Source organism: Aphelocoma coerulescens, unplaced genomic scaffold (genome assembly GCF_041296385.1).
Source record: "Aphelocoma coerulescens isolate FSJ_1873_10779 unplaced genomic scaffold, UR_Acoe_1.0 HiC_scaffold_75, whole genome shotgun sequence".
Classification (NCBI taxonomy): Eukaryota; Metazoa; Chordata; class Aves; order Passeriformes; family Corvidae; genus Aphelocoma; species Aphelocoma coerulescens.
In genome coordinates, this window is record NW_027184061.1 from 558,066 (window position 1) to 571,731 (window position 13,666).

A 13,666-nucleotide genomic window follows, 5' to 3' on the forward strand; every position below is an offset into this window, starting at 1 on the left:
CCGTCTGCTCGACGTTTCCAGTGAATCATTTAAAAAAAACCGGTATTCAGGGACAGAAACTCTCTAACTAATTAAAGTTAGAAAGTGGTGCGTTTATTACGCCGGCAGGCGGCACGGGAGTCACCTCCTAGAGACGTGCCAGCCGCTTCCACGGTTATTTGCCCTCTATTTATTTCACAAAGTGTTAGATATTAATCCTATACATATCTCCAGCACCTCCCATTCCCCGCTTCCTATTAAAATGCGGTTATTAGTCCTTTGCGCGTGCGCAATTCTTTTCTTGATTTGGGTCGGTGGTCTTGATTTGAGTCAGTGGTCTTGAAAGATGAAGTCGGGGATCTCTTCGTCACCATGAACTTTCTACCTTCTATTGTGGGCAAGCCTCGGGAAGCCTTCTGGAGACGGTCCATACCTCCTGCCTGTATTTGATCCTGCAATCTAGGTGCTGGCTATAATTCTATCCGCTTCTTTTGTCCTTATGGCAGTTCATTTCCTATAAGCAAAGTTGCAGACAGGTACATAGTGGTGAATAGCACTATACTTCTTGGCTAAATTTCTAACTCTTCGTTGACTTGTCTTTTGGTTCAGTCAGTACAAATTGCTTCTAACTCCCAGCTAAAGTTTAACTCTTCATAATCTTGACTCACTGCTGGTCTTGCTTTTGTCTTCCTTATGATTTTATCTTTTGCATGCAATGTTTGTGAAGTGCCCCCGCTGTCCCTTGTGTCCCCTGGGCACCGACAGCCCCGGCCCTTGCCCTGCTCCCCCTCCCACGTTCCATCCCGGCTGGCGGAGCCTTGGAGCTGCCGTGGGGCTGCCCCGGGGGCTGCGGCCCGAGCCGGGGCCCCTTCCCAGTGCTCCCAGTCTGCCCATCCCGCCTGGAGCAGCCAGCGAGGGCTTCAGCTGGGGCGGCAGAGAGGCGCTGCTGGGGGGTCCCACCTCCGCTTGGCTTGGGTTGTTCTTCCCAAGCTGGGCATAAACGACTTTGGGAGTTTTGTGCCACAAATCTCTCCCCTCGTGCACTCAGCCAAAGGGGTTTCGGGCGGTTTTCCCTTTTTCGGGGAAATCAAAGCCATGCACTGATGCTCCGAATTAGGGGCGGGAGTAGCGAGGCTGCAGGGCTTCCCAAGGAGCCGGAGGCAGCCAACACGCAGGGCTGGGCGAGTCGGGCCGGGAGCAGCGGAGAGCTTTGTTTCCCTTCTCAGCTGAATGGTGGCTCGGGGGAATGCATGTCCCCCTTAATGTGCACCCCCACTTTGTATAACATCCGATATTCATGGCTCTGTTAAGGCTTTGTTCTTCTTGGGGAAGTTCAGGAATTTCGCAGGACCTTGGCTGAGCAGCAGTTCGTGTCAATTAGTAACATCTTCTCAAATTTATGGTTTCTCTCGTTACTTCCTTATCTCCAAGTCCCTGGCCCTATCTCCAGTGGGATTCACAGCATCTGTTTGTAAAGACACGTTCAATTTCTTCTCTTTTAATCCCACCTCTTCTTCTTTTCTCAGTACTTCTCTTTTCAAACTTTAAAAATGCCTCAATCTGTTCTTCCTGGGCTTTGTTTGGTTTTGGGATTATTCTCAGTGACCTCATTCTGTGTCCTTTTGCAGCCGTTTCTGGGTCAGGAGGCCTGGCTGCCACCTGCATGCCCTTGATCCCCTGCTGAATGAGCTGCACTGAGCAAGGTGTGGTGCATGGTAAAAAGATGAGAGTTGCTGTAGCACCTGAGAGGAGAAACAGCATTGGTTTAACCCATGGTCTGCCAGGGAACCACGAAAACGTGTCCCATTCCCGTCCTTTCCATGTTTGGAGCAGTACATGAGCTGCTTTCTTCTTTCATTTGTTCTCTGTTTCACCACTTATCCTTGGCCATCTCTTTGCCAAGAGCACTTTGAGTCCTTTAATTTTCCACAACCTCCTGGTCCTTCTGCTGAAAGAGAATCTGATGCCATCCCAGGGTGAAATGTGGCGTTGCTCATGGGAGTGGATTGGTGGGTGAGAAGGTCAGGAGCTGGAGCTGTGGGCTTGGTTATGATTTGGAGGACAGCTTGTAATCTAATGATGCATTGAAATGATCACTGGGTTCTCTGGCACCTGGTATGAATTTGTTCGGGTTCCCAGGGGCTGCTCCATGGTGTTGTAGGATTTGTTCTGGTGGCCGTTCATCTTTTCCCCATTTTTGGGTGCTCCCAGAAATGCCAGGGATGCATCAATTGACCTCTTTTCTCTGATTAAATCATCACATCCTTGGATTCCCAAGTGATTTCGCTGACCTTGTGGCAGCAAAAGCAGCCCAGTGGTCAAACCCACCCTGTATAACACAGACAGTGCCAGCAGATGTTGAAGTGGGGAGAGGGATGATTCCCCCCCGCTTTTTTGAGTGAAGTTCTCCCAACATTCTCCGTTTGCTGTTTTCCTTTGGAGCTTCAGGGATTTCTGTAGCAGAGTCAGAGATGCTCAGTGTGGGCTCTGCCTTTAGCGATGCAAATTCCGTCTGTGCAGGGAGGCAGAGCTTGGGGTGAGGGGCAGAGGGAATCAGCCCAATTCCTCTGGCAGGCAAGGAGAGCCTGGGACATTGTGCACACTTCCCGCAGCAGAGATAATTTGCATTTCTAAAGCTCCTCTGCTGGCTGCCTGGAAGGAAGCTTCTCTTCCAGGGCAGCCATCAGGTGACTCACCTATGGGCCCCCCCAAAAGCGGCGCTTTCCCCCCCCCCCCCTTTTTTTTTTCATATTTTTAAACTGTTTATGAGGGAAAGGGTCAGTTTTAAAGCTCTTCCGGTTTTGCAAAATGCAACCTACAGGTGAATATTGAAAAACCCATTCCAAAATTCTGCCATCACTAACAGCCACGCACACACATACACAAAAAGCCCCAAAGCAATAAAGATTTTTGCTACTTCTTGTCCTAAGACTAAAAATTGACTCTCAAACCTTTGGCCCAAATCCAACTGACAATATCAAAGTAGGATTATTAAGAAAACGCCTTCTAATGATGTAATCTTGTCACCAAAACTGTGGGAAGGACAAAAACTCTCCAACAACCTTTTAAGTGTATGAGGATCAAGGCTGAAGAAAATGAATACAGAAGCTAAGTTTTTAGCAATATAACATTGAACATTTATTGGTAGAACAAAGGCAAATCACAGCCTGGGGCGCTTGGCAATGTTGCCAGAGGCGCCCTCCATTCATTTTACTGTGGGCTTAAGTACTCTCCTGAACTGTTACATATTCATTAACCCAGAAAGGAATTTACACTTCCCTCCCCTTTCCCCCTGTCCCGTTTCTGCCCCTTCCCCCAGCAGGACACCGCCTCCGTCCTCTGGATCGCTTCAGAACTGCAGACAGGCCCCCTCTCTCCGGTGCCTCCGCAGTCTCCAGCCTCATTTGCAGCTGCCAGTTCCCTTGGGCGGTGTGAGCTCTGATGAGGTAACAATCTTCCTGGGATGCATGCGGTTTATCTTCTTTGTTTCTCTAAGATGTCTTGGTTCCGGGCTCTGTAGTTTCTCAGCTCAAAAGACATTTATTACCGTGTGTTTATTAATACATTTCTTAACATATTACAACTATTTCAAAGTTACAATTTACCTTAATCTTGTTCCTACCTTAACACTATTTCTACATAATCCATCATCACTTCTAAATGTTTGAATCATATATGCAAAAGACAACATTTATCATTCACACATTTATCACACCAGGGTGAGGAATTCCCAACATGGATTCCAGGGAGATAATTGAATATCTGCCCTGGGTCTGGCTCTTCTTCCTGCCAAAGCCAATGGCAGCAGCCGTACCCGTGGCATCTTGGTTTCTCCCAGCAGTTTCAGAAGGTGTCTCTTTATTTCCCCATTCATTCTTTCCACCCGACCCGAACTCTGGGGGTGCCAGGGCGTTTGGAGGTCCCACTGTGTTCCTGAAGCAGCCAGAACAGCCTGAAGGATCTTTCCTGTAAAATGAGTTCCCCTGTCTGAGTCCATTGCTTCCACAATCCCATATCTTGGAATTGTTTGTTCCAAACATGCCTTAAGAACTGAGGCAGGGATTGCTGAAGCAGTTGGAAATGCTTCTGCCCCGCTGTGAGCTGCCATGCTGTTAGCAGAAGATATTGAAGCCTTCCTGCTCAGGGCATTTCAGTGCCAGGCTCTTCCAGGCACCCCCAGCTCGGCCCTTTGAGCTGAGCATGCGGGCGCTGAGCTGCGCTTTGTCTCCTTCCCTTTCCTTAAGAGCAGCGTGTCTTGTCACTCTTTTCCCTTCTGCTGCCCTTGCAGACCCATCCCTAAACACATTTTCTCCCTCAGGCCAGGGAATGTCTGGTAAATCTCTCCTAGGCCGGCTCTGGAGCTCTGTCACTTGACTGCAGCCATGGGTTTCTTGCCAGCCCCATGTCCAGGGCCGTTCAAACAGGAGGCTGGGTTCAACCCTTGCCCTGTCCTCAACTCTGAATCCTCCTGTTCTATCCAACAAGTTTCATTCTGTAAGAACCCAGCGCTGCTCATCCATTTAGAGGCTCCTTTGGTTAACAAAGCTTTACCTTGATGCCAGGCTTGAACAATCCGAGATTCTGCTGCTGTCAGTTTTCAGGCCTCAGTTCCCATTAAAGCCGGGGCTGCACAATTCTGCAGACAATGAGGCCACTCTCTGGCCACTGGGTGAAACATTTGAGCCCAGGAGTTCCTTTGGCATGGCCCTGATTAACATCCACATGCAATTCAAATGGTTTTTCCCTGTCTGGGAGGGCCAGGGCAGGAGGCTCAGTTAATCTGCTTTTGAAGCCTTGAAAATTGTGCTTTCCTTCTGGTGTCCATGATGGGGTTTCTTGCCTGGCAGGAGAGGAGAGTTGTAGGGAGAGATGCCTGGCTCCAGAAGCGCTGCCTTTAGCAGCAGGGACTCAGTAAGAGGCTGTAACCCCTTCCTTGCCTCCCTTGGAACAGGGTATTGCTTTTAGACACCACTTGTCCTGGATGCTTCAGAGGAATTTGGAGAGGCTCCATATCTGATTTTCCCTATTTCCCTGGGGCTGCCCACACTTCTGGGTTCCCTTCAGCAGAGGCCTCCGCAGACATTTGACACAAAGGTCCAGCAGCATTAGCCTCTGTATCTCCTTTGACAATATGAATTTGCATTCCCACTTCAGCCACCAAATCCAGTAAATTGCAGTCACAATTAGGAACAAACAGAAATTTATGTGCTTCAAACCCATCCCCCACATCTACTGATAGTGGTTGACTAAAACACCCCTGCTCATCTTTCCCACTTATTGCCTGAATAATGAAAGAACTTCTTGACAATTTCCCCCCTTAGGTGTCAGATTCGGAGTGGATCGAGAGGCCCCTGTGTCCATCAGGAGCGGCCTCGTCTCGATCCAGACACGCCCTGAATGTTCTCAAGGGCTCTGGTGCGGTGGGTCCCTGGTCTGCTGGGAGCTCTGCCAGCCCTGACAATCCATGTCCATGTGGGGTGGACTTGCTGGTGCTGAGGGTGCTGCTGTCTGTGCTTGCAGTGTCCTTCTGGCCTGCAGATGGACCCCTGATTCCTTGCCAGGGGCTGTTTGGGTGGGCTCTGCCGTGCCGAGGAGGGCAATGCCTGTGCCAGGTGCTTGTGGCCGCCGCCGTCCCCTGGGTGCTGGGGCCCCCTTGGGCCCTGCGGTTCATCCCTGGGGGGCTGTAGAAACTCTGCCATGGCCTTTGCCTTCACCTTGGCCTTTTGCTCATCCCTTCTTGCATTGCCCTGCTGAGCCTTTCTGGCCAAGTGCTGCAGGGGCTTCTTGTGCCTCTCCTGCAGCCCCCTCAGTGCCTGTGGGTGCTCATCCTCTGACAGCTGCTGAGCTTTCTGCAAAATCATTCGTTTCTCCAGTGACCCAAACAAGATCAATGAAAGAAAATCCTGATCCTTCCACATCCCGCAGCCTCCTGGGGGCCGGGGGCCACTGCAGGCCCTGCCCGGGGGGTGTTGGGGTCAGGCAGTGCCCGGCGCTGAGCCCCGGCTGCCCCACAGCCCCGGCCCTGCCCCACAGCTCCCCACAGGCCCCCAGCCCGTGCTGCCCTGTCCTGCAGCTCCCCACCACAGAGAAACCCCCTGAAATCCTGAACTTCTTTGTTTCCCTGTCATGGAGACCAGGGATACAAAAGATCTGGATCAGCTTGCAAATTTTGAGGATGAGATGGTGCTGAAAAGCATCCCAGTCCTCCCTTTTTTCTCTTCCTCCTCTTTTCCATCTTCCTTTTCCTTTCTTACTACATAGATTCCTCCTGCTGCTGTTTGCCTTAACCATATTCCTGCACACTCCCTTCAACCAATCCCTTCCCAGCACACCAACACCATCCGTCCCCTGTTGCTGAGACCCCTTCTCAACTTCCCTTTTTACCCCTGCTGGGTGTCCATGTCCTTAATTAGCTCTGGGAGAATGTGCAAACTGCCTCAGCATTGTCCCCTTTTGTATAGGAAACGATGTCCATGGTTCTGTTCAGGCTTTGTTGTTGTTCTGGAAGTTGAGGAATTGAGCAGGAGCTTGGCTGAGCAGCAGTGTGTGTCAGTCAGTGCCATTTTGTGGAGCTGCTGGTTTGTGCCGTCACTTGCTTGTGTGCAAGTGCGTGTGGCTGTGTCCGAGCAGATTCAGAGGATGTGTTTGTAAGGAGGCGTTGGTGTTGTTGGTTCGCTGGGGGTGCCCGGTTTTCGGGACATCCCCCCTGGAGCAGGGTGTCCCCCCTTGGTGCAGGCGCGGCCCTCAGGCAGCGCTCAGCCAATCAGAAGGCGCGGCGCTGGTGACTCAGCAGTTGCCAGGCAGAGCCGCAGCGCCCGGCGCTCCCCAGCTGGAGCCCACGTGTGGCCCGGCCTTGGCGCCCCCCGCCAGGGGAATTTGGGGAGGTGGGAGGGGGGGAGCGCCAAGGCCGGGCCGGGCCGTGCTGTGCTGGCAGAAGTGGCTGCGGCGGGGGCCGAGTGCGGGCAGGAGCGGCCGAGAGCCCAGCGCTGCCCCAGCCCGAGCTGCCGCAGCTGCATCGCTGCTCGTGCTGTGCGATCCGAGAGCTCTGGGGGGCAGAGCGAGCCAGGGCTGGGTGCTGGGCCTGGGGGGAGCAGGAGAAAGGCTGGAGGAGCAGGGCTGGAGACCAGAATGGTGAAACGATGCCCGTGGGAGCAGCAGGTGGGATTCTGCAGGAGAAGGAGTAGTGTGAGGAAGAGGCATATGAGGAAGAGTAGGGATACAGGAGGAGGAGGAGGATCAGGAAGAGGAGGCACCGCAAGGTTCCATCACTCGCTGTATCTGCAGCCTCCCCCCAGCCCCAGGAGCGTTGCCCCTCCCATCCAGCAGGTGAGCAGGGAGGGGGATCCACGATTTTCCCGTGGGTGAATCTTGGTGTTTCTGAGGTTTCTTGGTTTCCATGTTGGTGCTTTGTTTTTTTTTTTGGTGGGGGCTGAATGTTTATATTTTGGAGGAGTTTTTGTCTGAATCTTGATGTTTTGGGAGTTTTTGGTCTGCGTCTTAATGTCTGGGGGACTTTTGGGCTGAGTCTCTGTGTTTTTGAGATTTTTACAGACACAAGATGCCCGGTGATGGACTTGGGCAGGAGGAACCCCCAGCCCATGGCGCTCACCCCTTGTTTTTTCCCCAATCCAGGATTTGTCATTCCCAAGGCGTGGCCGGATGGAGGAGGAGGAAAAGCCCCGGAGATGCCGCACGAGGAGGGGCTGCAAACGCAGCCCAGAGAGATCCAAGGAGGAAAGAGCCCCCCTGTGCCAGGAAGGCGGCCGGAGATCCAGGGGGAGCTCAGAGCTGGGGGAGAAGCCTCAGGGTGGGGAGAAGCCCCACAAGTGCTTGGAATGTGGGATGGGCTTCAGATGGAACTCCTACTTGATCAGGCACCTGAGTATCCACACTGGGGAGAGGCCCTATGAGTGTGGGGAATGTGGGAAGGGCTTCATCAGCATCTCCCACCTGATCCAGCACCAGGTGATCCACACTGGGGAACGACCCTATGAGTGCTTGGATTGTGGGAAGAGCTTCGGGTGGAGCTCCAGCCTGAGGGTACACCAGCTCATCCACACTGGGGAGAGGCCCTACGAGTGTTCTGAGTGTGGAAAGAGGTTTCAGAGGAGCTCCAGTCTCCTCAGACATCAGCACATTCACACGGATGAGAGGCCCTTCCGCTGCCCCAAGTGCAGGAAGGGCTTCAAACGCAACTCCCACCTCATCACCCACCAGCGCATCCACACCGGGGAGAGGCCCTACGAGTGTCCCCAGTGTGGGCAGAGCTTCTCACAGAGCTCAAACTTGACCCAACACCAACGGAGGCACCGCTAAGGGAAGCCCTGCGAGTGCCCCGAGTGCGGGAAGAGCTTCGTGCGCTGCTCCAGCTCCATCCCCCGTGGGAGGATCGGCGTTGGATGATCCCCAGTGACCCCCGTGGGGCAGAGCCCTGGTGACCCCCGTTCCGGGTGATCCGCGCTGGGTGGGGGGAAGGTGTTGGAGAGATTTCTTTGCCTTCTCCTTGTGCTGCTGGGATTTGGTTGGTAATAAATTCCCTCCCTGTGCCCAGGCTGGCTCTGTTGTGCCCATGCCGGTGCTCGGGGCGGGATCTCTCCCGGTCCTTCTCTTGACTCCTGGGCCTTTCCTTGTATTTCCTGTCCCTGTGCAGTAGCAGAGGGCAGGGACAGAGCGGTTTTGGTGTCTCCCGGCATCCAGTAAAGGCCAGCTTAGTCCCAGGGGTTGTGAGGGTCTTCTGGGGGTCCTCCGTTTGCTTATTTAAACACACGGAAAGGGGGGAATTCCTTTTGTTCCAGCTCTCCTGCCGGAAGGTGGGGGGGCCTTGGAGGCTCCGGGCCCCGCCGGGTCAGGGCCCCTGCACCCCCTCCTTTCCCAACGCCGCAGCACAGACCCTGTGTCACTGCTGGGGGGGAACTGTCCCAGAGCCGCAGGCAGCTAAAGCCAGCCATGGAGTGCCACACAGCTAAACCCATCCGGCGCGGCTCCCTGGCACCGGCGGGTCCCTCTCCTCTCCACGCGGGGCCGGCGGAGCCAGCGGGAGCCGGCGGAGCCTCCTGTCTGCAGCCAGCACACTCCGCGCTGAACTGAAGAGGACACCACGCAGCCAGCAGCACAAAGGGAGCCAGGCTTTCTCCACCGTAGAGCCCGAACAAGAACACTCTTCAACGTGGCGGCTTTGGAGCCAGAGAGAAGAGAAAGTGAGTCCTGTGGGACGGAGCTGGAAATGGCGACGGGAGAAAAGAGGGCGGTGCCGCGATTCTCGCGCGCAGCTTAAAAAACTTCCTGCAGGCCGTGGTAAGAAACTGTAATATCACAAACTGTTTGTCTCTTTGATCCATTTGGAGTACTTGGAGGGATGGAAAGTTCACCCGTGGCCCATGAAATTTATGAAAAGTGCCTGTGCCAGGCTATATAGAAGTATTGAGAGGCTTTTAGAGACTTCCTGTCACCATAAAAAAAAAACCCTTTGTGTTCAGGCCAAAGTAATTCATCCTTGAAAAGATTAATAACCCCATGTGAAGGCCCATGTCTGGCAGTGTGAAGGAACGGTGAGATTTTTCAGGGCAGAGATGTTTTACACCACAGCAGATTGTTTCTTTCCGGGTGGGTCTGCTGTTGCTGGCACTTTGGGAACCACGTGATGCAGAAGAAAACCCTTTTTTCCTTAAGCATAACAAAGAGACTCTTCAAGAACTGCAACACTGACTAAAATCCCATGTTCTGCTTCTTTTCTGCGAGTTGGGTAAAAGGAGGGAAGTGCTGGAAGAGAGGGGAGGTTTGCTTGAATTTCTTGTTATTTCTTTTTACTTTTAATTCTGTTGGTAATAAACTTTTTCTTTGTACAGCAACTGTTTAAGTTTGAACCTGTTCTGCCTTGCAGGCCTCTAGTTTTCCTCAATATTTTCTTATTTTCCCCTTATGAAAAAAAGCAGATTTTGTGTGCTTGATGCTCAGCTGCGTCAAACCACGACAGGCAGAGCCCTGGTGCCCCCCGTCTGAGTGATCCATGTTTGGATCCAGTGTCCTGGGTTTGCATGGCCAGGCTTTGGAAATGGGGGGCCTCCAGGGGTGGCTTCCGTCAGCAGCTTCCAGAAGCTTCCCCCGTGTCCGGCTCCTGTTCCGCCCCGCCCCTGAAGGCGAGGGTAACCCAGGGTCTGGTTCATGGCTCCCCTGGGGCAGATGAGAGTGAAACAACAGTGAAAGATCTGTGTTTATAAATATATCTCTGTAGGGTTTATTTCAGAGCAGTTTGGTTGCTGTGTGAAGGGGGTTTGGAGCCCTTTTGGTTACCACCTCCAGTAATATTAAAAGCATAAAAGTAACACTTAGGAAACGTATAAGGGCCAAGAAAGTAGGAGAGTAGAAGGATACACAGTCAGCAGCCCTGGATCAGCAACAAAACTTTTGGTTTTGGTTGTTCCAATGTCGCTGTCCTTGGTGTAAGTGATGGTCCCAGGCTGGATCCCGTGGGGGCTGGGGAAGCCCCGGAAACTCCCAGTTCCGTGGGTTAATACAGGTTCAGGTTTGGGTGAACACCCAGGTACCTCCCCCGGGGCAGTTTTGCAGTGTCCGATGTCACACTGTGGATCCCGGGGCACTCTGGGGGCTCTGATGGTTTATGGCCCCTTCTAAGACATGGCCCTGCCCCTCCTGGCAGCGCAGCTGAGCCAGGCATGGCCCATGCGAAGGGATGGCAACCTCCAGGCCTCTGTGTGCATGTCCCGGGCCTGGCCTGGGCGGGTTCCCAGAGCTGGGCCAGTTGTGTAAGGGAGGGCGCTGCCCTGCTCCAAAGCCCTGTCCCACCTGGCCGGATCTGCTTCCCATCGGCCTCTGCCCTTCCCTGGCTCCAGGCCCGGCTCGGCCCCTCCGGGCTGGGTGTTCCCCCCCTGTGCCCCCGGGCGCTCCCTGTGCCCACGGCCAGCAAAGGCCCCGCTGCTGCTGCCGGTGGCCAATGGTTTGAGCCACTAACCCGGAACATTTCAGTCCCTCACAGCTCTGCACCCCAAAAGCCGAGAGGGATCGAAGGCGCCTCACAGCGACTCCATCCCACTGCAAACGGCTCAATTCCACCTCAAAACAACTCCATCCCACCTCCAAATTTTGGGGTATCCCCTGTGCCCAAACTGCTCCCAGTTGTAGATGTTCCTGTCCATGAACTTCACCCAGTTGTTGTCATCAAGGAAGTGCCAGTGGGCTTTTCCCCAGGAATGGAACACACCTGTGTGGGAGACAGGTCAGGGGGTGCCCCCCTCCAGCAGCCCCCAGCACTCCACAGCAGGTTGGGAGCTCAAGGGACCCCCCTGGACACCCCTTTCCCACCCCTCTCTGCCCCAAGGCCGCCTCAGCACCAGCTGCTGGGTGGGGAGGAACCCCCCATGAGACTCCCAGGGAGGGACAGGGGTTTGGGGACCACCCCCGTGAGGTTCTGTCCCCCGAGAGCCCCAGGGAACAGCTCAAGAGATCAAGTGATGGGGACATGAAGGGACTCTCATGCTGTCCCCCGGCCCTTATCCCCCTCTCAGACACCTTTCCCATTGTCCCTGCACCCCTCCCCACTCACCCAAGAGCTCCTCACCCGCAGCCGGGGGCTCCCAGCAGCCAGAGCGGGGTGACACGGGGGGACACACGGGGGTTCCCATTCCTGATCCATCCCAGGGCCGGTTTTGCCCCCCCAATTTCGGCCCCCCCGTGGGGTTCTCCAGAGTCCCTCCCCAGTGCCCCTCAATAAACGGGATCAGCACGAACTGGGAAGCTTTACTGGGAACACTGGGAGCAGCCGGGTGGGGGCAGAGTGGCAGCGGGGCTGGGGGGACACAAGACTCCCCCAAAATCAGCGCGGGGATGGAGCGGGGGGTCCCGGCCGGGCCCGAGGCCACGGGGAGGGGCTGCGGCTGCCGGCGGCTCAGGAGCTCTGTGGGCAGAGCAAAGGGGGTGACACCGGGCTGGGGGGCCTGGAGGGGCACACACTCTCTGGGGGAGGGGGGATGCGATTCCCGGGATCCCCCGTCACCTTCTCGAGCAAGTGAAAGCCAAGCCCCAGCGCCAGGAAGATGAAGCCCAACACGAAGTCCCCGATCCCTGTCAGAATCTTGCTTCAGGCAGTGTCCACTGGCATCTGTCGGGGGTCCGCAGGGGTCAGGACCTCTCAAAAACCCCCCAGAGAGCCATCAGGACCCCCTAAACCCCTCTTTTTTTCATCCACGATCTGTCCAGAACGCTGTTAAACCTTCCAGCACATGCCAAACCCACTCTCATCTCCTCCAGGACTCCACAAACTCCATCCTAGTTGCTCCCTGCCCTGCGAGGATCCCCCAAACCCTCTCCCAGCCCCTTTGCCAAAGTTAAAAAGAAGGGTGGCTCTTGATGGAATGCTCAACACCGAAAAACAGGACAAGAGATCGGCCTAGAAGCACAGACAGCTTTGGGTTGGGATGTTCTGAGAGAAGTGAGCTGCCCTCGTGAGAGGGGAGTGGATTGAGGGCACTGGGGAGGCACTGGGAGGGCACTGGGAGCGACTGGGAATGGAGCGCGCGGCACTGGGAGGCCGAGTCCAGCACGGGGCACTCGGCGCTGCGGGTCTGCCTGGCAACTGATGAGTCATCAGAGAGACGCGCTCTGATTGGCTGAGGGGCGTCAGCGCCACGCAGGGCTGCGATGGACACGCGCGGGGGCACTGGGAGAGACTGGGATGGACTGGGATGGACTGGGAAAGACTGGGAGAGCTCAGGGGAACCTGGAAGGACAAGAGGCCCCGGGGATGGGCACCAGGGGGGCTGAGGGGCTCCAGGCTCATCCCCAGGGCAGGGCCCGAGGGGACTCGCTCTGCCCGACGTTCTGCACCTCTGCGGGCCGCGAGCAACGGGGCAACGATGTCGCGGTGGTGCCGGCAGAGCCTGTCCGCCAGAGCCCGTTTGTACCCCAGTCTGGCTGGATGGCTGTTCCAGCACTGCGCCTGTTTCTCCCCACACGGGCTGTCCCCCACAAACAGCCCCACATCGCTGGCGAGTGCAGTTGCTGCTCCCGCTGTCAGATGCTCCTCTGCACCAACCTCACCCGCTCGGTGCCCTTAATGAAGTGACACTCGGACTTCATCATCCCCTGGAACACCCCTGTGTGTGTGGGACACAGCTCAGGGGGTGCCCCCCTGCAGCCCCCAGCACGCCCAGAGCTCCGGGAGCCACCCCGGATCCCCGCTCCGCACCCCCTGTGCCCCACGGCCGCCACGGGACCCTCCTGCCCGTGCTCTGACTTCCTCTTTTCCACCCTTCTCCCTATTTCACATCCCCTCTCCCGCCATTTCCAGCCGCTCCCCAGAGGAGTTTTGGACTCCCATTCCCCCCTTTTCACCCTTTCCACCCTTTTCCCCCACAATCCCCCAATCCCCAGCCCACTCCCGCTCAGTTTTCGGGTCCCATCCTCCACTTTTCCCCACTTTCCCAGCCCCTCCCACCCGTTTCTCCCCCACTCTTCAGCCCCCTCCTGCTCTTCCTTTGAGGGTCCCCTCCACCTCTCACTCATTTTAGGGGTCCCATCACCCCTTTTTCCCCTTCTCCCCCCCTGTCCCATCGGGTCCTGCCCCCCCCGCTCACCTGAGAGCTCCACGCCCGCAGTCGGGGGGGCTCCCAGCACCACCAGTGCCACCAGTACGGCCCCAGCTGCCGCCACTCACCCCATGGCCAGCGCTGGC

The 13,666-nt window shown here is 55.5% G+C and overlaps 1 protein-coding gene and 1 pseudogene across 1 annotated transcript in view; one reads left to right on the forward strand and one right to left on the reverse strand.

The window, feature by feature from the left end:
- The window catches only part of LOC138102424 (uncharacterized), a gene marked incomplete at both ends in the record, with an annotated part of 102,109 nt that extends 93,841 nt beyond the window's left edge, over positions 1-8,268 (forward strand). The window contains 2 exons of the mRNA XM_069000135.1: positions 7,833-8,132; positions 8,217-8,268. Of these exons, the coding sequence (XP_068856236.1) occupies positions 7,833-8,132; positions 8,217-8,268 (352 nt within the window). The remainder of the gene's footprint in view (positions 1-7,832; positions 8,133-8,216) is intronic.
- A 3,613-nt stretch (positions 8,269-11,881) lies between these two features.
- LOC138102425 (class II histocompatibility antigen, B-L beta chain-like) lies at positions 11,882-13,644 on the reverse strand (annotated as a pseudogene).
- Between the last annotated feature and the right edge of the window lie 22 nt (positions 13,645-13,666).